Here is a 27,105-nt window from a genome sequence, read left to right on the forward strand (position 1 = left end):
TCACCATTTCTACGCATGACAACACACTTTGTCCGTGTTTGGCTCTCGAAGCGTTCCCGCATTGACGTCACTTCCGGCTTCCCCCAAAACTTCAAAATGAATCGAAGGAATTTCCCCGCGATGTTCGAAATTATTGATATTTAACGGAACGGAACGGCTTTTTCTTTTTTAAACTGACGGTTCGAGATTACTAGTAGCCCAATATTTCATTGCACAACAGTTGTTGGGATGGTGTCACAGGCTCTTTAAAGGCAGAGAGTGAAATTCAGTGAATATACGTAGTTTACAGAGATGCTGTGAGAAACCAATGTGAGTTTGGAAAATTGCACAATATAAATCTATTCTAGTAGACCTCAACAATGGAATTATGATCAGTGGAAATGGCCATGACATGGGACCAGGTCATTTTTTGTAACTTAATGCTTTATTCATTTGACAACTTACGATAGAGTCACTTTGTAGTTATAGATTATTATCATAAAAATATCAACCATTACATGAAGATACATTTTATTAGATTAGGCTACCCAGCAAAATAAAAAGTGATTACAATTAGCCTTACCAGCTGCAACCTTAAAGTGATTAACACATTCATTCATCAATCATTATAACTCATAAATATATGAATAGGACATTTTACACTCTCAATGAGTACCTATATCTTGGTTACTTTAGGTATATTAAGATGTGTACAATTACCTAATTAAAGTTTTGAAATCAGGACAATATGGGCCAATTTGATCATGGATCCGGTTTGTTGGATGACTTGACAGGCAGATCATCAGCGCTAATGGCACCATATGTTCCTCCCTTTAATTGGACCACCTCCGGGTTTTGTCGCATCACTTTATCTGTGCCTTCTGTACACCAATAACTGCATATGCACATGTCTTGACGGACACATGTTGAGGTTTTTAATTATTCAAACATTGTGAGGCTGTCACAAGAGAGTAGTGTTCCTCATGGTCTGGTGATGTTTTTTTTTCCTCCACAGTTTCTTACAACACAATGCACAGTGTAGGATTTCTCATGAAGTTAACCTTTACGTTGAAGCTAATAATGAAAATGTAATGTTTTTTTTACCTCAAAAAGCAAACAAATGTAGGAATGGGGATTACAAACGCACACTGTGTATCTAACTAACACAACAACTGCACATTTTCTTTCCTGATACATTGTCCTTATTGTGCTGTGACTGTGCACTGAATCAATCTGCATTAACAGAGTTGTCTGATGTTATTACTGTACATTAAACCATCTCACTAATGTGCTTCATGGTTACTGCTGGTGCTACATTAAACACAGCATATACAGTGGGGCAAGAAAGTATTTAGTCAGCCACCAATTGTGCCAGTTCTCCCACTTAAAAAGATGAGAGGCCTGTAATTTTCATCCTAGGTACACTTCAACTATGAGAGACAGAATGGGGGGAAAGAATCCAGGAAATCACATTGTAGGGTTTTTAATGAATTAATTGGTAAATTCCTTGGTAAAATAAGTATTTGGTCACCTACAAACAAACAGGATTTCTGGCTCTCACAGACCTGTAACTTCTTCTTTAACGGAGCGTCCACACTACAGCTCCAAAAATAGCTTGGAGCTGGGCGTGTCTGGAGCTTGGGGATTTTATTCAAGCAACACGACCAACAACCAATCACATGAATCTCCCGCCCCCGACATACAAAGCAAAAACCCCCGGGGATTTTATGCGAGCAATATATATATAAACTCCCCAAACAGGCGAAAACCTACCAGTTTCCCCCACTGTCTCTGCCACCTCCCTCCATGCCTGGTTCCTCCGGTTTGTATCCCGGTAGGTGAAGAGGGTCTGGTCATACAAAACCGGGAGATTCGCTACGGCGATAGTTAGTTTCTCCTCCGACTTTTTTTGAAATATAGAAATGAACGGCGGGATATCTCTCCCAGCTTAGACGCGGTTTGATTGGCTACGGCTTCAGCTGTCAGATTTTGGGAAACGGGATTTGATTGGCTGGCGCTGGCTACTCCGGCGTCTCAGGCGACAGAAGTTGAACATTGTTCAACTTCTGTCGCCTGAGACGCCTGAGACCATAGACATATAAAGAACCCAACACACCACTGCTCTAGAGGAGATCTGCATGGAGGAATGGGCCAAAATACCAGCAACAGTGTGTGAAAACCTTGTGAAGACTTACAGAAAACGCTTGACCTCTGTCATTGCCAACAAAGGGTATATACAGTAACAAAGTATTGAGATGAACTTTTGTTATTGACCAAATACTTATTTTCCACCATAATTTGCAAATAAATTCTTTAAATTTTTTTTTTTTTTCTCATTTTGTCTCTCATAATTGAGGTATACCTAGGATGAAAATTACAGGCCTCTCTCATCTTTTTATGTGGGATAACTTGCATAATTGATGGCTGACTAAATACTTTTTTGCCCCACTGTATTTGTCATTATAAATTAATAATGTATAAACTGACGACTCACCATGAATCTGAATAAGACTATGAACTTCTGTAGGTCTCTAGATTCTAACCAATGAATTTCTGAATAAAATCCTGCAAACAAATGCTAGAAACTTCTCCATGGTGTGCCTATTTTTTCATATTCAGTGGAGAACATAATTCAGTTATTTTCTGGTGCCAAATCCTCGGGTTCACTTTGAGATGGAGATCACTCTGTTGGCCCTAAATCTACGAGCACTGGTGCATGCTCAGTGTACAGTACAATTGAGCTGTGAAGCTCGTGAAAAAAGGATGACAGGATGATAAGTGTTTCTGGCTGACTGCCTGTCTTCTCTTGTGGTCTAAGAGCCTGCTTTCAATAGAAAGAGAGGACAATGCTGTACATAAGATCTCCACAGCCTCAAAACACTATTAGCTGCAGATGACCTGGAGATTTATTGCTGTCATAGCCATGCAACAGAATTTGATTCATAAATTGTTGTGGAGAAGAGCATCGTTTGGGTCAACTGCAACATCAAACAAGCGCAACAGTGTAAATACAATATTGATATATAACACCTTCAAAACAGAAATCCATCTGTCAAACATTGTATTACAGTAAAACTGGATATCTGACAGTTGAACAAATCCACCAGATTATAATATATCTGTTGGTCTCCTTGAAAGCCGCCAATCTCTTTTTCCATGGATGGCTGTTGAAGCCTCTTCCCTGTCTCCCCTCAGTGGAGCTGTAAAACCTGACCTCCTTAATCTTTCAGTGTCCTTTGATTTCCCCTCAGCCTGACTGGGCGTGAACACATCAGCACTTAAGACGAAGAGCGCTGTCGCCTGTTGATTTCTGCAGGCGCTGGGAGATGAGCATCGGAATTTGGATTTTCAGCGTGGAGCTTCATTTGATTCTGAATTTGGTTTATACTGAAAATGAAGATGAGGAGGTCAGCAGCAAGTGATACAATATAAATATGAAAATGACTAATCTGCTACGGATTAGGCTGCCACGTTTTTCTTAAATGCACAATAATGTTCTGTAAACATGAATAATGATAAGTGAGATGGGCTGCTTTACATGAAAAGCACAGGCCGGGGTTACAGGGTGATGTTTATATTTATTTTACATCCACACGCCTTTTCTACTGAACAATATCTAGGTCCTGGTTGCTATGGCAACTAGCAAGCCCATACTGGAGAGCAACCAGGAGACATTAATAAGCTTACTGTGAGCTTCTTTGGCTCCTTCTGTTGGTCATGAGCACAGGCAGTGACTGTAGGATTTCAATCAGCACATACACAAAAACATGTCAACATATTCAGTTAAGGTGAAAACACACTTTATGGACAAAACACAGATAGCATGTGCGATGAAAATAAGACATGCCAGGTAACTGAAAGCGGCACGCCTTATATGCCCTAAGAAAGTGTTTCACCATCTGCTGATTTTTCCTATCGGCATCACGGTGCCCACAGTGGGAAAGAAGCTCTTGCGCGGAGGCAGCAGGGGGAGGGGGGTCAACGCCTTGTTGGAAGCACAGACGTGAACACGACTAGCCGGGGAGGGGGTATTGTGAGTCTTTGTAAGCCAAGGATTCCCCCAGAAAAAAAGCCCTCCCCCATTCCCCCACAGCAAAGCTCCCACCCCTATTAACAAAGCCATGCTAAGCTAGTGTGGCCATGTTATCCAGGCCAAGGGTGGGGCACTTTGTGTGTCTGCATGCCGCAAGGAAATGTGTGAAAAGTCATGTGCATGTCAGATTCTTATTTTTATATATTATTTACATAATTTCAATTAAGTTGCAAAGCATAAGTCACCAACAAGATGCTGGCCTCTGTTGTTGTTCATTTTCCAAATCTCAGGAGAGTAAAGATAATTAAGTGCAAATGAGTTTTAGTTTTTTTTTGTATGTGCCACATGCAAACAATACCATTCAAATACATATTAAAAGATTATTTATTAGGTTGAAACTCAATTCAGACTTCACTGACTCCTGTTCATAACAGTCGTTCGTTTTTTTATCATATGCATTACAAACATTTTTAAGCAATTTTAAAGATGAAAGACCACATTTTTGGTGTAAAATAAGATTTAATCCAAATTGAAAAACAGTACCAAGAGAAAACAGAAGGCTTGTAATTAAGTTTCAATTTCTTAATTAACTGTCATGGGAAAATAAACATCTGCCTCCGTAAACCCAACACAATCCAGCCACCTGACTTCATCACGTTAGTAGGCAGATGAACAGAAAGGCTTGCATCCCTCAGTACAGTGAAAGCAAGAGACCACAATGTGCTGTACACGCAAGCAAACTGCACCACTCTCCCTCACTAAGAGCAAAGCTGCTACTATTAGACTCACAATAGAAAGGGCAATGGCAACAGAAGGTTACGTAAAAGTATAAAAACTACATCAAATGAGAGTAAAATATATTTTGCTTCAAAAGAAAAGGTCTGAAAAACAGCCCTATTTTTCTTATAATACTCACAACAACGACATTATAGTATATCATATTTGGTGATCTAGTTGGTTATTACTACTACACGTTGTAGTAGAATGACCAACTCAAAACAGTAAATGTATAGAACTGTTTATACAATATTTATCTTTTCCTTTATACTCCAAAGTGTGTGGATTAACGACGACTACATTTGGAGTTTATTCAAAATGTTGCATTGTTACCTGTGGTTTCATTTGTTGATCAGGAAACCAAAATGTATGAAATAATACATACAAAATGTAAGAGATACAAGGTTAGAAGTGTATCTGGTAACTGGTGTTAGCTGAAAAACGCAAACCACTGTTAATCTATACTACGAAAGCTTAATTAGTCAAATATGTTGCTCCGTCAGTAGCCCATTTGTCATATTCTTAACCTTTATAAAACAGTAAAAGAATAAGACCCAATGAGGAAAATGAGTTAATCGACTTTTGACTAATTTTCCTATGCTGGGATGCTAGCTTGATCTGGATCGAAATGGTGGGCCAACCAACTGACGACCATTCGAAAAAACAGCCACCAACAAACAGACATGGTGATACGTTGAGCTACGCAGATTGCTAAATTAGACTAATCAGGTAAAGTACTTAGTGGACACAGGAGGTTGTGCCATTTGGTCGGACAATATGCAACAGAAGGCTAATGTAACTATTAATTAAAGATGTTGCATTAAGCAATGAAACATTAATAAGGCATTACATTTTAGCATCAATAAATAATTATATTCATTTTTTTAAATCTGCATAATTACCATAAAGGCCAACAATGATGGTGCATTTCCTGGAGATATGCCTTACAATTAAGTTGTTTATTTTAAATCAGGGTGGAAATATTGATGCTGAGGCAGAGGGAAAAGATAACTAATGGATGCCACCATATCTATTACCTTTTTAGGACAGCATTTCAGGCATCAAACAGTCCCTAAGGTTTCTTTTACCACGCACCAATCCATCCTTGTATTATTTACAATGTATTCAAGGCAATGTGTTTACCAATATCATTGTCAGACCTCTTTACTGGCCTCTTTCCAGTTCTCTGCTACGGCAGAAGCTCAATGTCCCCTCAGGGATCATTAAAGTTTCATCTAATCCACCTGTCTGATCGTCCATCCATTCACCCATCTGCCCATACTCCAGGTCCAGTCAGATCCTATTTATGCAGCACATTTCATCTCACAGCAGCGCAATGTACCTCAACGATCTTCCAATTATTCCTCTGTGGCTCCCATTCCTCTATCCAGCCCTCACTTTGTCGATACAGTTGTTCTTTTGCCATGGGTCTTTTTCATTGTACGACGTTCCTGAAGTTCCTGAAGCTCCTATTTACAAGGTTACCATTCTAAAAATAGAATCAAATCTTGAATCTCCGGCAGATATATTGATATACATTGTATTCAACTAAGGCTTGTACATTTCAGAAAACAATGAGTGTTGGAGAAAATATTTGGATTCAAATATTTTTGAAAAAAAAACACCATACATTTTCTTGTTGTTTAGTATCTAGTCATTTGATAATTATTTAGAGCCATCATGTATGCCATTGTACTAGTCGTGTATGCTTTTTAAGCATCATAAGGAATCTGATATTTGGGGAATTTTAGGGAGAAAATAGTAAGAGTGAAAAGAGAGGATGTAAAAGTTGTTGTTCTATATTTAGTTTGATCGTTGGATAGAGAGAAAATTATTTGATCCTACATAAGATCGGTTTCCAGGCGACTCGGCTGATCTGATTTTGAGATTTTACTTTTTAGATTGACGACAGATAGCCCACTATACTGACATTTTGCATGTCATACAAACGAGCTGTGAACGAGCTCTGAAGCTGTCCTACTGTTTGCTGCTCGAGAAACCTTCGACAGACAGGAGATTATATTCAATTTGGAATGTAACCTGGAAGACTTCTTGTCCAGTGTAAACATGTTGCAGGTCTATAATCGAGGATTGTACCTCCCACAAATGGCACGTTTTTAGGAATTAGGAAAAGTAGCACTTCATTGGCTGTCCAAGGAGTTACATAACCATGAGCTGTAAAACCTCAACCCAGTGTACATCACATAATCCTTGAGTTAGAATCTTCAAATCACCCAAAGTGGGCAACTTCTTTCTTAGCGTCGGTGAACACACATGCAGTAACGGGATAGGAATCCAGAGACACCTCCTTGGCGATCGTATAATTGAATCCGTACGACTAATACGATTAGGAGAATCCCATTTCAAAATCAGATGTCCCCCCTCTTTTATTTAAGGGGAGTTAATGCTGTAGAGTCACTGCCGCAGGGGGGGGGGGACATGGGTTTACACATTCTGTCCGAGAACGAGGGGTGTTTAGGGTGGGCTGCACAATAAACAATGACCCACAGTGGTGAACACCCCTGTCTAAACATGGCTCAGTCAGAAGGTCTCAAATCACAGCTCAGTTTCTAATCCAAAATTGGGCTCTGTGTTCTAGATTTGACATTTTCCACACACCTGCCTCTTAATCAGCACCCCCCGTCACACATGCGCTTTCCTGCCTACCATAGAGACCACCCTCTGCTCCATCTAGCCCCCCTGCCCCCCCCTCCTCCTCCTCCTCCACCAGGGACCAAGGAGGGTTTTAGCACTTGCCACGGCAGCTCGCAATGGACAGCATCACAAAGACTCAGTGATTCATCGCATCGCCCCGGACGCTTGACAGAAACCACAACTGACAGGCAATCTCGGTCTTCAGTAGGGACATCTCGAGAAAGTGGAGAAGTGAGACAGAGGCAAGGAGAGTGAAGTGCTTTGTGGACTATACCCCTTAAAAACAAATAAGGCTTTAAACCTGCCGATTTTCTTTTACTTTTGTTGATTTGCAAAACAGAATCAGCACAATGGAAGAAGACATGGATGAGGGGCAGACCCAGAAAGGTAAGAAAGTGTTTCTTTGGAGATGTTCTTACATTAAACTGCCTTGGGTGTGTTTTCAGTGGTGCCTCTGCAGAGACAAATGTTAGCCTTTCCCTTTATGAATAGGGAGAGCAGCTGTTTGTGCTAATTCCTTTGTCCATTGAGTGTCAGCCCTCCACTGAAGAGTGCACGTCTATATGTGCTGTTGGGGTAGTGAGAGGGGTGTGAACCGCTTCAGCGAGGGTTGCACTGTCTTTGTTTGCTTGATAAGGCTTTCATGCTTGTCGTGACGACTGAGAGGGACACACAGAGAACCAAACAGAGCTCCTGCACTCAATAATCCATCAGCGTGCACTCCTGTCCTTTGTGTACTAACACACAGACATCCTGCAGCAGTGGTTTGATGCAGGGCTTTCCTTTCGCCATTCGTGTTTTCTTTGTGCAATTGCTATTTTTACTTCACACACACACCACCACCACCTTTTCTCTGCATGAATGATTTAGAGTATGGTTGAAAGCCACAAAAGTAAGAGAATATCATCGTTTTCATGTGGGCAGCAACATTTTCATTATTGCCTCTATAGCCACCCCAGACAGGATGCGGTTGTCATGTTTTGTGGAACACACCTTTGTCTCTGCCCACTCCCTCTCAGGTTCACTTCATGTGACAGGCATGGCATCACATGTTTGTGTTGCTCTTCCCTCCCGCCTCTCTTCTTCCCCCCCCCAAACCTCACAGGCGCAACACACACATGAGCTGGAACAGTTGCCATGGCAGTGGCCAAGTGTAGTCATTATTTATTCTCTCTCTCTTCTCTCCCACTCCTGCTGATGACATTTCAGTAACACAGGAATAGAGGAATAGGTCACTGTGTCTGAGAGTGTAGGAGGAAGACACAGAAAGAGGTACAGAGGACGAGAGATAATATATGTGATAATATGTTAGTTGTTCCCATTGATTAATACGCTTTAAAATATCGCTGCATGATCATTTATGACGTCGCTGTGACAATGTGTAATGTTTGGCACATGCACCGCCAGCCTCACAGATTTCCATCTAGTAGGCTACTTCTTGGTCGCCATTACTAGGTGTGTTTTCAGGCATTACTGTTCAGAAAGCAAAATCTGTCAGTCTTGGCCACTAACACAGATGCTCAGCCAACTGAAAGATGCAGCCATGCAAGCTGTGCATGCATCTCTCTTTGCCATGTCCATTTATTGAGGCCACGCTCAGGTTTGTAAAGAGTTAGTGCGCACTCATACACGGCGAGCTCTGTCGCTGGAAATCATTTCTCTTTTGAATATCTAGAAGATTGCACAGGGCTGTAGATTTATAGTTGGTCGGCAGGAACCATTTCAGAGATGCACAAGAGAAACGTCGGTTTTCTTTTTTGCAGATAACGTCATTGTCACTTGATAAACTATTATTGATAGAAAGGTACGCTTGGAGATTTGAACTTAAACAGAGAAAAAAGGTTTAGAGTAAAATGTCAGATGTTTACGGAAAAAAAAGAAAAATAACCAAATACATATAATAATGCTTCTGTGTAAACATCATTGACAATTGTTAAAAAGGAAAATCACCAACTTGTTAGCTCAGAAACGTCCTCAGAAATGTATGCCTACATGTTAGGACATTTCTTTATTTGTTTTCTTGAGTAACTTAAGTGACTTGCATCCAACTTTTTCTATAATATCGTTGACATACATACTATTGTGTAAACAATTCAAAACTTCAGAAAGGACCAGTTAAAATAATTGTTTTATTTTGAATAATTAATTATAAAAATATTCTGAGTTACAATGTGTAATATGCTTAAAGGAACATCCCAAAGTTGAACTAATTCAAATGTTCATAACGCCAGCTAAAACCGTAGATGACACGGTGAGATACATACTCCATTTTAGATAACATTTAAAGTTTGTTTTTCGGCACTTAAAGTAAGCAAATATCTAACTCGACATAAACAACAACAAAAAAGACTTTGGGACAATTAGATTTGCAAAATATATTTAAAAAAAAAATCATCTGACAAGATTTCACTGGGTTTTGGGCGTCATGCTTTTTCCCCCTGTGGGTGAAAAATGAGGGCTTAGTAGATTTATAGACAGGGCCTCATTTTGTACCAGGAAGCAATACGATCATGACATTTCAGGAGATCTCTTTGGTCGATAAAGCATGGCTCAATGAGAGACAGACATGTTAGATGTTCGAACAAGGCACCAGGGCTCACTGATCACCTCACCATGTGGGACTTGAGAACCGTCAGCTCCGTTCCTGGTAACTGAAGTCAACAGATGAGTGAAATGATTGCTCAGATGAAGCATGATGAACAATAAAGCCACCCTGTCAGGCTTCGTTCCATGTCACTATGATTTAATGCCAATCATCCAATCGTTTGGAGGGATCACTACTCATTATAAGGAGAGGTTAACCAGCTTTAAAAGTCACATAATTAGGAACATAAACAAGTGTGAGAAAACCGGAACAAATCATCCTGGCTTATGTTGCTTTGATGAGGCCCAAAGAAAGCTAAAGTCCATCGAAAAGCAAGTCAAAAGGTTGGACATTCAAGCGAACATTGCTCACAGCAAAACATCTCTCAAACACAAGCACTATAACAACATTGGTTGTTCAGCCATTACAAACGGAAAAGCGTATAAAAGTCACGCAACATTGTTTACCTAAGAGAGGGCCATTGTCCCTTGACATTTACCGGGGGCTTTATGGCCAATTATGTGGTGGGTTTACAATTTATTAGACATTTATGCCCCACTGTGAAAAGAAAATGTAGTATGTTGTTGGTGAAAATGCACGGTAAATAAACCGCAAATAGATCACTTCAACACAAAAAAGGCGTAGGTGTCAATGAGTGCACTCGCAGCACGCTGATGCCATTCTGAGGCTGCAAATCTCAGATTATGTGTCAGATGCACCAGGTGGGCACTGCTCACTTCAGCTGCTCGCCAAAAGTAGCTGTGCACACTGTGTGCCACAGGGGCTTAATCAGCAACAGGAAGCAAACCAACACCCTATGGTGGAAAAAGGCACGTTTCCATTACTCTACACACTGAGCTGAAGTGACTTTCCGAGTCACTCTGCAAATAACCTCAAATTCGATAATACCTTTCAGGAATACACCAGGAACATTCTGGAGATTGTTCACGCTGGTGTTGTGAATTGTCGCCGAGTGGAAACGCTGGGAACGGCGCACCTGTTAGCGTTTCCTGCGCCAACAATCGACTCTGCAAGGCTCTGCTTGTCCTTCTGTTTGATCAGTGTGATCAGGATATTAACTTGGCAACATGACGAGAAGTTATTAACAGAAATGTTCAAACAACACGGCTTGAACACAGCAGCAGAATGATATTACAGAAGTTGTTTCAGTTACGCTGCAATTAGTAATGGTTCACCGAGTTTCATGCACTTTGAATTAAAAGCTCCAATTGTAAATGTCACATTTGCATTGAGATTAAAGCGGAGTGAATTCCCCAGAGGCTGCTTAGAATATAGCTGCTGTGGCTAGACTGCATAAAGGACTACTCTTCATTCTTCATTTAACGGGATAAAAGGGAAAATAATAAGGTATATCATTCATTATCTTTTTATGAACAACATTCATGAATGGATTCCTTCATTTCCAAATGTCTTCTTGTCAGTGGGGTGTTCACCTCGCTTTAAAAAGCTTCTCACACTGGACAATTAAATTGGCAAACACTTCAATAGAGTGTCTCTCGATGGCCTGAATGCTGCTTGCCCAGGCTCCACCACTCTGACATCATATCAACTCACAGTGCAGTATCATTGCTCAGTGAGTGTGTCATGCTACAGTACCTAATAGTTCCCATCTCCCTCCCTCCCTCCCCCACGCATTGTTCTGAATCCTAAACTTCCCGACCCCAAATAATTCCAGGGAAATCCACCAATTGGTCCTATAAAATGTGTTGGAGCAATTAGTGGAAACCTTTGAGGGGTTTTTCCTAATCGTTTTCAAGCATGCTGTCAAAAGAATACAGTTTGACTGCATGCTTGATGAGCTCTACTGGCTTCTTGCAATGATGATATACTAAAGTCAAAGCGATATGATAAAGATATGTATATGTTGAGGAATGGTTTAGCCAATACTTTTTGTTGTCATTGTTTCCTATAGGAAAGACACAACATATGGAAAAAGAGAAAGACATGTGGATCAAGCTTAGATATTTAGGTGGCTCAAAGTCAAATGCATTTTGTTGTTTTCTTTTGTTTTAATCATGAAGCAAAGACAAGCTATTAGTATGTTCTTTTGTTTAGGAGTCAGGACTTAAATCCCTAGCACCCATTGGTGCTTACCGTCTAAAATGTAGGCAATCAAAACAAGCTGAATTCACCCAGCTTTAAAAAAAAAAACACCCCTCGCCTCTTCTCTAGAGTTTTTGACATTTGCCCCTCGGTTCCTGGAGTCAGCCCAGACAAAAGACTCTCCGCTGCTCTGCAGTCACGCAGGCTCTCCATCTCTGAGGGAAAAGGAAAGAGCGGAAATCAGTGGTGGAGCTTTTAGACCTGGCCTGCAACGTCCTCTCACCCAGAGGGGTTATCTGTGTAATGTGTCTCAGTCACTATTGTCCCACTGAATGTGTTGACATACAGTAACTGGGTCATAGCTCTGAAGTACCCGGTATATTCCCAGATTTTGCGCTGCGGTTGACATGGCAACCATACTGGTTGATTAAACATGCGCAGAGGAGATGGGGGCGTGCGGGAGCTGGAAAGAAAACCTGCTCGCTCCAGGGGAAGGGGGGGCTGCGCATTAAATATAGGAAAGCAACGAGACATGTATTCACCCATTACTCTCAGACTGACACAGACACACCATCCCCCCTCTGAGATCTCTCCCCCCCCCCCCCGCCCCGCCCCGCCCCGCCCCTCCCTCGCTCTCTCTCTCTCTAGGTCCAGGCTCACTGCCACCCCACCCCCATTCAAAACTCCTCTGGTAACAATGAACTAATAACTGCTAGTTAAATGTGCAAAAATGGAGTCTGATTAGATGTAATGTGTTGTAAGTCAACATGTGGCAGACAGAATATTAGATCACTTTTTTCATTTCCTCCTCTAACGCAGCAGCTTATTTATTGTCTCTGTGGCTTTAACTACATCAACATACAGCATATGTTCTATGAAAAGGAAAGATCCATTTTAATTAGGGATGCATCAACAAAGACATATGGGACAATAGCATCTTTAAAATGCTATTATTATTAGTTAATTCTGCTAACTGCAGAATAGCACTTATGTCAAGGGATATATCTGTCAAATTAGTAAAATAAAATAAAGGATAATAAATAATACTAAATTAAATTAAAAACACATGGGTAATCCAAGTCAGAAAGTATTATTGCATTTAATCGGGTCCTAATCTCAGCCTGCATTGGGATGAAAAGTGACAGTTCTAGGAATATTAAGCGCGTTGCCATTGGGCCAAACGAAGCTAAGGTATAGTGAAAATCACTTTTGTTACTTAACTCAGCTACAGCAACTGAAAAACTGTTTTGGCAGTCTGTCATTTTAATCTCCACTGCTGTGTTACAAATAAACTATTAAAGGGTCATTTAGGATTAACACAATACTGATAGGCCAAAAAGTGTTATTAACTGACACTGTGTGTATACAGTACATCATTGAAATTGCAATGATTGAACATGAAATGTCTCATACGTAACGAATTGTGAAGATGAATTACTGAAGTGTGAAAACCAAAAAATTACAATAACTATATTGACTGCTTAAATCCGTAGACACTTAACCAGACCTGCAGTCCATTTTGTGTTTGCTTTCATTTATTTTTTGTTTTGTCTTTTTATCCTGTCGGACTCTAACCACATTGTTGTCATCCTAATTTGTTTGCCAACTGCTGTCTGGCTGTTTGTTTATAACAAAATAAAATAAATGTTTGTGGCAGACCTGCTGTGAATTGGTAAAAAGCTCAGGAAACGTACACATCTAAGGCAACTGATCACTTTTAGTAAAACGTGGAAAGAAAATCTAGCAACATATTGCAATTATTAATACAAACAAACATATTTATTTGGGCAGGACGTCCTTCGTTAATTAACCCCAACTGTCTCCCGGATGTCAGAGTCATGTTTTCTTTGGAGCACGTCATAAAGCTCCAAGCGTTATTTAAGGATAACCTCATGCGTTGCCTGGGTCAGTGAGAGTGTGTGTGTGTGTGTGTGTGTGTGTGTGTGTGTGTGTGTGTGTGTGTGTGTGTGTGTGTGTGTGTATCCCTTTTGCCTGTCGGATATGACACTGACAGATGGAGGAGAAGTTGGGGGTGGGAGGGGCCTCGGGAGGGGTCCATCCTTTCCCTTTGTATTAGGGAGATGCCTTATGTTGATTGGACCTCTGTGTTTGGGGTCGTGTAGTCTTTTTTCCTTTTTTTGTATATGTAGGATAACATATCTAAAACCTAATAAGCAATTTGCCTATTCTGCAATGAAAACATTTATTAATAACAAAAAATACCCAACTTGACTTGCAGTGTGTCAGGTCTCTAAAAGACGAGCAGTGCTACACCTGTGATCTGGATCAATTGAAATACATGCAACTCCTCTTCAAGCAGGGGTTCTTTTATTTTCCTCCAGGTAATGCTGGGCTAAGCAGAAGGCATGAATAATGAATGTGCTCTGCTGCACTGTGCCACTTCTAAATTATGGATCAAGCATCTCCAAGCTCTCCGACTCGCCATCGCCCCATCACTCGCAGACTTCCACAGGCTTGATCTGCAGACAGTTAAGATCAATGGATAGTTACGGGGAGGAAATGAGAGGATGTGCTGGTATGAGAGGAGGCTAACACAAGTCCTCGCTGCATTAATCAAACACTGTATCATAACAGCCATAACGCAAATAGCATGGTCCCGTTTTAATTATCCTCCAATAACTGTGAAACAGAGAACACAATACTGAGTGAAATGCCTTGAGTGAATATCCAACTCTAGACTCTATATGTATTTCCTCTAGAGCAGGGGTGTCAAACTCAAGGCCCGGGGGCCACATCCGGCCCGCGACTTCATTTTATGTGGCCCCGCAAGAGCTTGCAAAGAATGTAATACGTTTATTATATGATTAAATGCCGCTTTACAGAATCAGGTTGCCCATAAACTACATGTCCCACAATGCATCTCGTTTTGTGACGTGGCACTGAAGAGACTTGCAATTATTTGCTTTCAGACGTAGTTAATTACTAAGTCATTATCCTATCCGATAATAATCCAATTCAGAGGCAATAATGTAATATAACACATTATTTTATATATATTATATATTTATATATATGTATATTTTATATAGTTACAACCGGCCCTTTGAGTGCAACCATAATGCTGATGTGGCCCGCGACAAAATTGAGTTTGACACCCCTGCTCTAGAGTCTAGACCATAATATAATATTTACTATTCAGACGTAAGGAATTTCCTTTCCAAATACACTTCTCTCCATCGGATCCGATAAGTTCCCCCCACCAAATTAAAAGCAGACAATCAATAAAACATAACTCTTGTTACATCCACTCACTTCTGCTCCCATCACATCCTGTAACTGTTTCCATGGAAACAACATTCAGTACATTCACAATATTACTTATGTTGTTGTTGCTCGCAAACTATTGTTAATGCCTCTGACTGACTATTCATTTGACTGGCGCTGCTGTACATCAGGGAGAAGTATAATATATATTTAAAATACAGAACAGCAAATGCCAGCTTCAACTGGTTTAATTTGTCTGCCCAAATGTAAATAATGCAGACGTAATAAACCTTGATTGAGGCCACGATATAAATCATTCATATTACTCCTCATCTTCCTCCATGCACAGACTCCGAACATCTACAGCACCACATGTAACCAGCATGACTCAAGATGGGGTGATAACAAATGATAACAGCTTGCTTACAAAGCAATGTTGTATTAAAGGTGGGGTAGGTAAGTTTCAGAAACCGGCTCGAGATACACTTTTTGTTATATTCCATGGAATGCTCTTAACATCCCGATAGCAATGAATATCTTAAGTGCTTTGACAAAAAATCCATAACAAAAATTCATCTGTAGAAGCCGTAATACTGTAAAAAGTACAACCAGGATGGCCTACCTGCCTGTCAGCCTTCCATCGGGGCACAAACCTATCTCGTGCCCTCATTGGTCATGTGCGCGTTCGTGTGTGTTGGAGGAGGGGCTCTGTGAGGAAGTGGCAGATTTTCTCCGGTTGTGTATTTTCAAATTCTAGCGATCTCGAGCCGGTTTCTCAAACTTACCTACCCCACCTTTAACTGATGCGACTTTAGGTGATTTGTAAAAGAAAATGTATCTTATTTCAACAACAACCCCTAACCCTAAAACCACCAGTTATTACTTCCATTGGACATTAAGGAATACATATCTACCACCCTTCGGTATGTAATCATCCAGTCACTTGTCTGTTGTGCCCAGTATTTATGAGCGGACAGTTTGATCTTTCACACTTGCTTAAACAGGCACACTGACCCAGAGCATGCTGGGTAAATGTGACACTCTCTCTTATCTTGTCAGAAAACAACACCGCATCAATAAATCCTGTCACTGCCTGTTCCCGGAATTGATACGGCAACTCGGGATAATGAGTCTGAGGGAAGGACTGATGACAGAATCACTTTTAGTCTCGACATATTGAAAGAATAGCTATTGGTACTGTATCATGCATCTGGATACAGTCTTTCAATGGGACAGGGTTGTCTTTTAATGGGGAAGACAACAGTACATTTTAAATATAAATATGAGTACACAAATTCACCAACTATGACAACAGATCAGAAAGCAATGTATCGAAAAGAGATTGTTAATAAAGAAGATCACAGTCAGTCCTAACGCTACTGCTGAATGACAACACCTGTAAATCAACCTTTGATTAAAGCGAAATGTAAACAAATGTTTTAGGAAACGTCTACAAACTGCACAGACAAGGCAAGTATGAGATAAATGTCCGACAATACATTGGGGGATTTATAATTTTCCTTTTATCTTCTGACTATAACAATTACACTAGCCGTTGGTCTAAAATGTGTGAATGCATTGGCTGGCAAGCGTGGCTGATAGGAATCCCTGCCGTTCAAACCGACTGCAGGTTGTCACATGACTTAAGGTGTGAATTGGTGTGATGGCGCCTGAGAATGGATGTCAAGATGGCCCCGTCAGAACCTGATAGTGTGAAAGCCTTCACTAGGTGAGGTGTCTCCTGAACTTGACGTCCCTTGCCAGGTGATGTTCCGTCCCCAGGGTTAGGGGAGTGGGTGTGATGGGGAAATACCAAGGCGGTGATGATACCAAAACGTTGCAAACAGTTGCCGTCACAGCGACCCTTTACTTAGAAAAGCACATACAAAAAAACAACGATCCAGGTGTGTTCCCCCTGTTTTAAACTATCCACTTAGCATACATTGGGTATATTTCCTACTCTGCACAACTGAGGCCAGAACACCCCAGAAATAGACACTAAAAACAGTGGACAGAATATGGTTTGAATAGACATTACTAACTATTCAACTGTGGTATTTATTAAAACGGTAGCTGAGCAGGTAGGAATCTAATTGCCGAGTTTATTATCATATACATATATACTTTCTCAGCAAAGCTTTCCTGGACAAAAGAGGTAGAAAATAGAGGAGGAATAGACATGCTACAGTCTGGCAGTGGATTACATCAGTGAGGATGCAGAAAATCTAGGCGAGTCTGGGCGAGGGAGCTGCACCAAGCTTCAGAGAGCGAGCGCAGCCCAGCAGGCGGACGAGCTACTTGGTATTCCACTCAGGTTCGGATCAGAGTCAGAAGCAGAGAGTTGAGGACGAGAAGGAGAAGGGGAGGGGGAGAGGGAGAGGGAGAGGGAGAGGGAGGGGGGCGGTATTTGATCAGGCTCTTGCTTTGTAACTCAGGGGAAGACAGCAGGATAACCATAAAAGAGATGATGCTAAAAACATCCCTGGTGTACGATCCTTAAATATCACCTCTACAACAACGACGATGAAAACGGAATGTGCCGTCATGGCGGCGCTTTAATAAACGAGGATAGTCGTGCAAAAGCAGATTAATTATATCACGCGCCAATTTTAAGAACATGTATTGAATGCATTGACTACTTCAGATTGTGCATTTTTAGGATGAAGCTCTCCATTGTACAGCTTTAAATTAATTATTACAAATTGATTAAAAATAGTCTGGGCTTTGTAACAAATGTGTTTGTGTGGTTAATATACTGCAATGCACAGCAAAGTCTGGTTTTGTAGGGTGCTTCCACACGAAAATAAAATCCACCACTGTTGTTGTTACTGGCGAATGGTGGCCCCAGTGCCCCGAAACACACACACTAATACACACAAACACACAGGCGCAACAGGGAGACTCATACATCTAAGCAATTCATACAGACACACTCGCATGCGCTAGTATTTACAGACTCGGCTTCTCTGTGAGCAATCTGTGTGACAGGAGATTGAAGTTGGGGCCGAGCAGCGATTAGTCACCTTAAGGGCCCCCGGGGACAGGAAGCTTGGTCAAAAGAAGAATGGGGTTAAAGGTCAGGTCTATGAACAACGCAGGCAGAGGTTTGGGTTGTGAATAAATGTCAGCATCCTCTGTAGGGCTGAACAACTGACAGAACGTATCTGCTGCAACAAACTAAAATACATGGGCAAATGTGAAGATCACGGCATAGATACAGTAGACATGGCCAATACAGTCTTACTCCATTTTGTGGCTTGAATATTTAAGATTTCCAAAAGGTAAATGGCAGAACAGTGTACTTGCCCACCAGAAAAGGTATTCTTGAATTATTAAAATACATCAAAATAGTAAGAATCCTGTCTTTGTGTGTGTCACTGCACAGAAATGTCCACTCATCCTGTATTTTATGTAATGGTTTAACGGCCCTTTTCAGTATTCAGACTAAAAGTGGATTGTTTGTGTTTCTCTCTGTGTTTATAGGATGCCTTGAATGCTGCATCAAATGCCTGGGTGGGATCCCGTACCCATCTCTCATAGCCACCATCTTGCTCTACGCGGGCGTGGCTCTGTTCTGCGGCTGCGGACATGAGGCCCTGTCCGGCACCGTCACCATCCTCCAGAACTACTTTGAGGTGGTGCGGAGCCCTGTGGATGCACTGGATGTCTTCACCATGTAAGTGGGAAAAGAACTTCCTGGACTTAGGTGTTAAAGAAAAACAACTCGCCCTGCACTACACTTTCCATACCCTACCAAGTCTCCAAATTCAGACATCTTATGTAGTCATTATCAAAATGTAACATTGTGTTGTTGTGGATGTTTTCAGTGCTTCTCTGTTCATTCTCCAGGATTGACATTATCAAGTATGTGATCTACGGCATTGCTTCGGCTTTCTTCGTCTACGGCATCCTGCTGATGGTGGAAGGCTTCTTCACCAGTGGAGCCATCAAAGACCTGTATGGAGACTTCAAGATCACCACCTGTGGACGCTGTGTCAGCGCTTGGGTAAGACACGCCTTTCAGGGTCAATTAAGAGTTATTTTGTTTCTGCAGTTAGTTGCTATAATAATGTATTTTTTTGTACATAAGCTTCTATTTCAAGGAATCACTTAAGTAATCTTAACTGGCAAAAGTACACACATCATTTGCTCAAGTAGAAGTACAGATACTCGTGTTTAAAAATATTCTGGTAAAAGTAGAAGTACTGACTAAACTTCTTTACTCAAGTAAAAGTAAAGAAGTACGTACTGCCTTCGAAATGTACTTAAGTAAAAAGTACCCATAACTAGCAGCTGCTTTAAAGAGTACCTGACCTCCCTTTATATTAACGGAACCATAATGTCATTGTTAGCTAATGAATGTTTCCATGCTGAACAACGGCAACATGACAACGTTTTCATTGGTCCCTCTTCTTTAGAGAAGACCAGGAAATGATGGATACACGGATCGTGTTCAAATCAATAGGCACGCAATGACTCTAAATAATAATGATTATGCCACCAAACACACATTCAAGCTAAAGGAACCAGCCTGTTTGGAAAATGTAAGAAGTAGAAAGTACAGGTATTTGTGTTCAAAATGTAAGGAGTAAAAGTAAAAAGTCGTCAGAAAAATAAGTAGTGGATTAAAGTACTGATACCAGAAACATTTACTTAAGTACAGTTACAAAGTATTTGTACTCCATTACTTCCCACCTCTGATATCAGGTCACATCCAGGGAGTAATACTTGAAGTAGGTCTTTATCTATCGTGGCAAACACAATGCTATTTGTCCAGCTATTTTTGTATTGGTTAGACACAAATCAATTTTAATCAAAAGTAGAGCAATATTTAACAGAACCCAGTATAGGCATTGTTATTGGGTAACGTGAAATGTTGATTAATTATAATGGTTTTTAGCTCATTTCAAGTCAACTTTATGTGTAGAAAATGTAGGAATGCAGCCGTCTTGTAAAGCAGCAAATATATTGTAGGCTAAAGCGTCTGTGCATTAAATAATGTGTTAATTTGCATGTGCCTATGTAGATCATTTCAAAGAATAAATTATGAATACCCATAATGTGTCACATGCCGCTGAACTGCTCTGAAATTATACAAAAAAGTAATTATATTATACTGACATGACAATAAAGCATTTGAAACGTTCTTATATGGCGTATTAGAGAGCCTGCAGCAATCCTAATAAGATTATCTTTGGGATGTAATTGCTTCGTAAATCTGACGCTCCACAGGGAGGCAGAGGAAATGAGCCATGCTGGGGTATTTGTGGTCACTGCGGTCATTCACTTTGTATTCACTAATCTTTTGCCCATGCCAAAAACAAAATAACGCTAGTTGGATGAAATGAGCAAGTGGGAACACCTTATAACCCAAAAGCTGACAGGACACAACACATTATTGAAATCCCCCAAAATGTCCTGGAACCAACTGTGCAATATAGGCGACATCGGACTCATTTGAAACCATTTCACAAATATAGAATATTAAATCTAGGATATATTACATTCGTTGTTGAAAACAGTACCTAAATGTGACGTGTGCTCCTCTGTCGCCATTGCAGTTCATCATGCTGACATACATCTTCATGCTGGCTTGGCTCGGAGTGACTGCTTTCACCTCCCTCCCAGTCTTTATTTATTTCAACATCTGGAATATTTGCCAAAATGCTACCACTCTGGAGGGGGCCACACTCTGCCTGGACCCACGCCAGTATGGTAAGGATGAATATTCTGTCTCCATGTCTTCACCTCCACTGCTGAACACCTCTTGTCTGTGTTGTGTGCTGTCTGAATTGCTGCCATTCTTTCAGCTTCTTGGGGACGTTTTTCTTTCCCAACTCTTTTTCTAGACGTTAACGCTTATTTAACGTGAAGTATTCCCCATAGTTGATTAATCTCCTTTTCAAATGGATAATTTTACTTTTAAGACTCTGGATAATTGAAATGAAAAACTGTAAATGACCCAATCCTAAGATTACGTCCCCATTTTTAAATCTACATTATGTTGGACCCAGTGTTACTGCACAAATTACTATCCTGTAAACTTTAATGATCCAGAATAACGTTATGTTAAGCTGGGATGAAGGACCATCACATCAGTAGCTTATATGGCTGTCTCATTATTTTTAATTAGTGCCACATTTTTCAGCCCATTAGCCACTGGCTGATACGAACACGCCTCTGTGTCAACAACCATTTCAGCTGCCACCATCAGAATATAGGCCTGTGCTTTGCCTGTGCGGGACATTGACTGCATTATGTCTTTCTTATGAGTTCATCATACAGTATGAACATTTTGGCACTTCTTGCACCTGTTGTTGTTGACTGTTCTTTTTTCCCAATAGTAGCACACTAGTAGCACACTAGTAGCACACTAGTTTCCATTCATGCTTTGTGTCTTATTTCAGGTATTGTGCCAATTAATGAGGCAAAAACTGTGTGTGCTGGATCTGAGAAATTCTACAAGATGTGTGAATCAAATGAGGTAAAGTATAAATATACAAATATCTAAAAATGGTAGATATTACTTGTGATAACATACATTTAAAATGATGCTAATACATAATTGATAAATAGGCCTACTGTAAGATGTCATAAACATTAGACAAGTGATAATGAGCAGTATGCCAGTTTGAATACAAACAACAGCTGAGCAGTTGGGCAGTGATCAACACATCTGCTGCTCCGCACACTGACACATTAAACACACACTAATTCACACACAAAAAACACTGCCAATTTGCCCTTGAACAAGGCACTGTATTTATCTACTCTGGTGGAGCTGCTCAGAGGCACCAAAGGAGCCATTTCCTTGCCTGTAGTAACACATGCATATTGCATTGTAAATCTGTAATAATCACATGTCTGTGGATAGAAAACAGAATTAAGTGAACGTTTACGAGCACAATTACAGAGATGATTTCCATTGGCTGACACGTTCAGTAATGCTTGAAGAGTAATATGTGCTGTGATTTGTTTTTGCTACAGCTGGACATGACTTTCCACCTGTTCATCTGCGCCCTCGCTGGAGCAGGAGCGGCTGTTATTGCTATGGTGAGACACCCATACATCTCTCAAGGGATGAAAAATACGAAACGCAATTCAAAACATCTTAAATCTTTAAAATCAGCCACATAAAATAATATATTCTAAGAAATATATTTTTAAATGCGTATGCAAAGATTGCACCTTGGCTTTTATTCATATATTTTGAAAATAATGTAGCGCTGTTATAATCCTATTTGGTGTCAGCATGTCATTTCGACAGGCGTAGGTCGGTAGGAGTTAACTGTTTTTTTAATTGTGGGAAAATGATGTGGCTGTGTTTTGTTGTGGCTGCCTGACGGCGCGCCTGTGTTGTGTTTGCCTGAGAGAGAATAGCTGTAGATGGGAGAGAAGGCATTTTGGCGCAGTGAAAAAGACAGGGTTTGTATCCCTCCCTCTTTCAGAGGCGCCAGGCATGTCATGGCCGTTGTCATGGAAACAGGGAGAAGAAAGGCTCTGAGATAGTTGGAAACATCACTCAGTAATTTGTGAGGAGCCATTTTCTGAGAAACAGAAAGTGTTTGTTATTCGCAGATGATGCTGCAAATTGTGGCACGACCATTTTCTGTACAAACTAGTTTTTTTTCCAATCTGTGGACAATGATGAGAAAATCCATCTCGACAGACACGACGACACATTGGAAGAATGAGCTGCCCTCAAAACAGCTTCAAAGCCAAAAACACAATCAGGGATGAAAACATAAAAAGTGTTTTAATCTTGCTAAATGGTCGCAAACAAAGAGCAGAGCAGCTATACAACTGTCATTGCTTGTGAAAAGGAAATCAGTGTTACAACCTCGCTCATTAAAGAACAATACATTCATTATATTCTTAGCTGCCATGGTAACAAGTCGAAGACATTTTGCATTATGCTGCCACCTGCTGGATCTTTGGAAACGTTGTTCTATATTTGTTCCTCTTTCATAACTCTTACTCTGCCTATGTATGCACCATTATATACTGAAACAAATTCCTTGTATGTGTGAACCTACAAAGCATAAAAGGCAGATCTTCTGGGATTTTCAAAAATGTGTTTTGCATTCGTGTCACGCTTCATCCTTTTCAACACCTCACAGATCCACTACTTGATGGTGCTGTCTGCCAACTGGGCCTACGTGAAGGACGCCTGCCGAATGCAGAAGTACGAGGACATCAAGTCGAAGGAGGAGCAGGAGCTCCACGACATCCACTCCACGCGCTCCAAGGAGCGTCTGAACGCCTACACATAAAGACCAGCGTGAGGCCCTGCCACCCGGCCTCTCTCCCTCTCTCTCTCCTCTGTCTTTCTATCTGTCTCTCTCTACCATCCCCTCCCGAGGGGGGGCGGATGGCGCCTAGGGCCCTCGCCACTGCTGATGTCACTGGTGCGTCATATGACAATGTGGTCTGGGGGGAAACGTCACACAAACCTCCCCAGTCACAAACAGCATTTCAGATGAAAAAAAAGCCCCTTTACCTCTCTCATGGATGGTGTTATGATTATCATTATGGCAGTTATATAATTCTTGATGATAGAAGTTGTTTAGTGCTGATAGTAACTATAGTGTAGTTTGTAGAATCAGAGTTAGCAGTAGTATTTCTTTCTTTTTTACTTTGAATAATTTGCGTACAGTTGTTTTATTTTTCTTATTTTTTTATTTGATGCTACGTGTCATTTTGCTCTCATGCATAATTTATTTTTGCTTATTTTCGAGGGGTCAACAGGGGCTTATAAGGGTTTTCAAGCACATTTCTCGTGTCGTGTGTCTGGAGATTTCATGTTCAAAAACAATGTACTGTATGTGAATGGGTGGTTAGTTTTGGAAATGTTTTAAATGTCACAACGCAACCATAAAGCATCATAAGCCTTTGTATTCCCAGGGATCAAAACCACTTTAACATGAAAGTAATTCAATCAGTTTTTCTATTTGAAGTTATACCATAACAAGACAACACAAGAATAAATACCAAATCTCGAGAAAAGCAAGTAGTTGCTAGATGTGCCAATCCTGTTAAACAGGAAACAATGACTTTAATTGATATCAAAGAAGTGATAAGTCAATTAAGATAAATAATTGGTAATTTTATTATAATCTTGCCAATTAAATGTATTTTAGGACTGTGAAGGATTCCATTGTGTCGTATCACGAGCCACAAAAGCACATGCAAACATACTTTCATAAGCCCTATTTTATTTCTTTAAAGTGGAACTTTATGAATACAAAACTCCTGCAGAACTCTGCAATGTATATACTAATATATCAAATCATTCCTATATGTTAAGCACTGACATTTAAGGACAATTCATGTGAGAATATGGAGGTCACTGTGGGTCATTCCACTCTGCATCTTTCTGTCTCAATAGAAAATAAACGCTGACAGTTGTTGGTGTAATGGCACTCCTTGGTGAATCGTCAGACGTGAGAAAAGTGTGTGTCACAGTAATTTTGTTCATGACAGTAACTGTATTGCTTACACATCCTGATGCCATACCACTGCAAAGGTGGCTTGTCAGTTCATCGCCTGGCAAACCCTGTTTTTGTCGGTATTCCTTAAAGCTAGTTTCATGCACTTATTTGACCATTTCTGTGCTCTCTCTAGATGTAAGCGCATTGGTGTTCAACTCAAAGTTGGATAACTGTACTGTTAGTAAAGACTGTGAATTTAGATGTTTTTTGTGGCATGGACATGCATTAATATAGTCTTAATGACTCAAAAGTGACTTTACTCTGCTTCTTTATTTTTACACTTATGACTGTCTTGCTGGATCAACCCTTTGTTTATATGTGCAGTACTAAACTTCCCACGCTTACCGCGTTATGCTACTGATATTAGAGACTGTAGTCTTTGAGTTGTGTCTATTTAGTTTGTGATGAGCTCTCAACCATGTCTTAAAACTAATACTTGTACCAACATTGCTTACTCTGTAATGATCTGATAAATGCTTTCAGCTTTCTCCTCGTATTAGTCTTTTGTACTTTCACTACGAATACTTAGTAGCAAGCTTTAAATTGAATATGTTTTGTACATTCATGTGCCATCAGCTTGAAGTGGCTTATTTGACCTGTATGATCAAATTTGCTTGCATTAATAAAACTCACTTGTGTACTTGTTGATAAATACTCTTGTGTCTTGGGTCCATTTTGTGTTATGTTTAGGTTAAAATCACTTGGTAGTCCTGGTAGTAGAGTTTTGTAATAGCAACCATACTGTATGAGCCATATATCACTGTTATTACCTGTCCGATGAAATCCTCTGAGTCAATTACTATAAAGCGTTGGCAGCCAAAAGTGAAGACTGAGAGATGAGTACGATTATAAAAAGGCACATTAGTATATTATTTTGTAATAATACAGAAATAATATGGTCCTTTTATAATTGACGTGATTTATTTGTGACAATTATTTACTTGTGTTTTGTTATTAATATGAAGGTTTCAAAAACAATATTGTACTGCAAGTCAGGAAGTCAGTAAAAGCACAATAATCAATGGACGTACAATAAGAAGTAAAAGAAAATAATCCTACTAGTCTAATAAAATCAACTTTACTGTAAATAATGTGCTTAATGACTGTCCACACTGCACCGTTTCTGAGTTCACAGATGTGGTGGTGTGTTATACTCAGGTTATACTCAATGTCTACCATTTTGTAGCCAAGCCTAAATAAACCAGAGGCCAAATCCCATTTTTTTCTGACCTGCCCCTCTGGAGAGAGCGAGAGTTTTTTTTCTATTGTTAATCAACATGATAACCCCACAATTAATTTGTAGAAACACACCTTGTCAGCGCTGTCATCTGCCCCCAGTCACGTGACTTTGTTTACAATCTGACAGCTGGAGGTAAAGGAAAGCCCTCCGGCCTCATATGGCTATGGTGATCACACCAAATGCCTGCCTGGCGTTAGAGTATAGGGGACAAACCAGGGGACTTTACTTCCTCTTGACACCGTCGGTTATTTACAAAAAAAACACCTACATATACATGCTTCTGTCTTTCCGTGTCTTTTACTCTGCTCCGTAAACTCCCTCAACGGGGCCGCTCTCTCTCTTCTCTTGATCGCCCTCTCACGGAGAACACTTCACTGTCCCACTTCATTGTAGGATTTCTGCCATGTCTCTACTTTAGTTTGAGCATCTCTGTTATGAAGTTATGAAATACTAAATAAATAAGTAATTAGATTCCTTACCATTACGCTCATAAAGAATGATAAGAATAAGAATAATATTGAACTGGTTTCATTAATTAGTGATTTTATTTAAGGTAATTAGTTAGAAGCCCTATGTTATCAGTATGTCTGCACAGCAGTTACAATGGTCAAACTACATTAAAACAGGATTGTCCCCATTTTTTCTTTAATAGTTATAACATTAGATATTTTAATGAAATATGGACCACACAACTACAAATGTGCCTGAATAACGAATTTAGCAGTGGACATAAAAGTCAACTGAGTGTCACTTGCAATGACAGTGTTGTGTTTTTATTTTATGAACCTTTTACATTAAAAACAAGTTAGAATTTTCTAAAAAAAAAATCGGGGGGGGGGGGCAATAGCCCCTCCAAATGTCTGTGCACGTCCCTGAACATATCACTATACTAGGTAGGAGCACAAACTATGAAAGGGATACACGTCATCCGTAGACAGGTTGAGTTTGGCCCAAGCCACTGGAGCACCCAGTCAGGCAATAAATCACATCCAAGATTACACTTGGCACCATAGTGCCAGACATAACTCACTCACACATCTTATATATGGCTTCTAGC

General features: G+C 40.3%; 1 protein-coding gene across 1 annotated transcript; it reads left to right on the top strand.

The window, feature by feature from the left end:
• Positions 1 to 7,408: 7,408 nt before the first annotated feature.
• gpm6aa (glycoprotein M6Aa) lies at positions 7,409 to 25,462 on the top strand. The gene is made up of 8 exons (XM_034093748.2): positions 7,409 to 7,686; positions 7,785 to 7,831; positions 18,801 to 18,993; positions 19,167 to 19,323; positions 20,879 to 21,032; positions 21,725 to 21,801; positions 22,305 to 22,370; positions 23,438 to 25,462. Exons 1-8 carry the CDS (start codon positions 7,439 to 7,441, stop codon positions 23,588 to 23,590), a joined length of 1,095 nt encoding a protein of 364 aa, XP_033949639.1. The 5' UTR covers positions 7,409 to 7,438; the 3' UTR covers positions 23,591 to 25,462.
• The last annotated feature ends 1,643 nt before the right edge of the window (positions 25,463 to 27,105 follow it).

The sequence above is a fragment of the Pseudochaenichthys georgianus genome, chromosome 10 (assembly GCF_902827115.2).
Source record: "Pseudochaenichthys georgianus chromosome 10, fPseGeo1.2, whole genome shotgun sequence".
In the NCBI taxonomy this organism is placed as follows: domain Eukaryota; kingdom Metazoa; phylum Chordata; class Actinopteri; order Perciformes; family Channichthyidae; genus Pseudochaenichthys; species Pseudochaenichthys georgianus.

Bases quoted from the DNA above. Each gene is read 5' to 3' on its own strand.
- gpm6aa (XM_034093748.2), top strand. From the start codon at position 7,439: ATGCGCTTTCCTGCCTACCATAGAGACCACCCTCTGCTCCATCTAGCC. The intron at 19,324-20,878 runs GTAAGACACGCC...TCGCCATTGCAG, and splicing joins GACGCTGTGTCAGCGCTTGG to TTCATCATGCTGACATACAT. The intron at 22,371-23,437 runs GTGAGACACCCA...AACACCTCACAG, and splicing joins GAGCGGCTGTTATTGCTATG to ATCCACTACTTGATGGTGCT.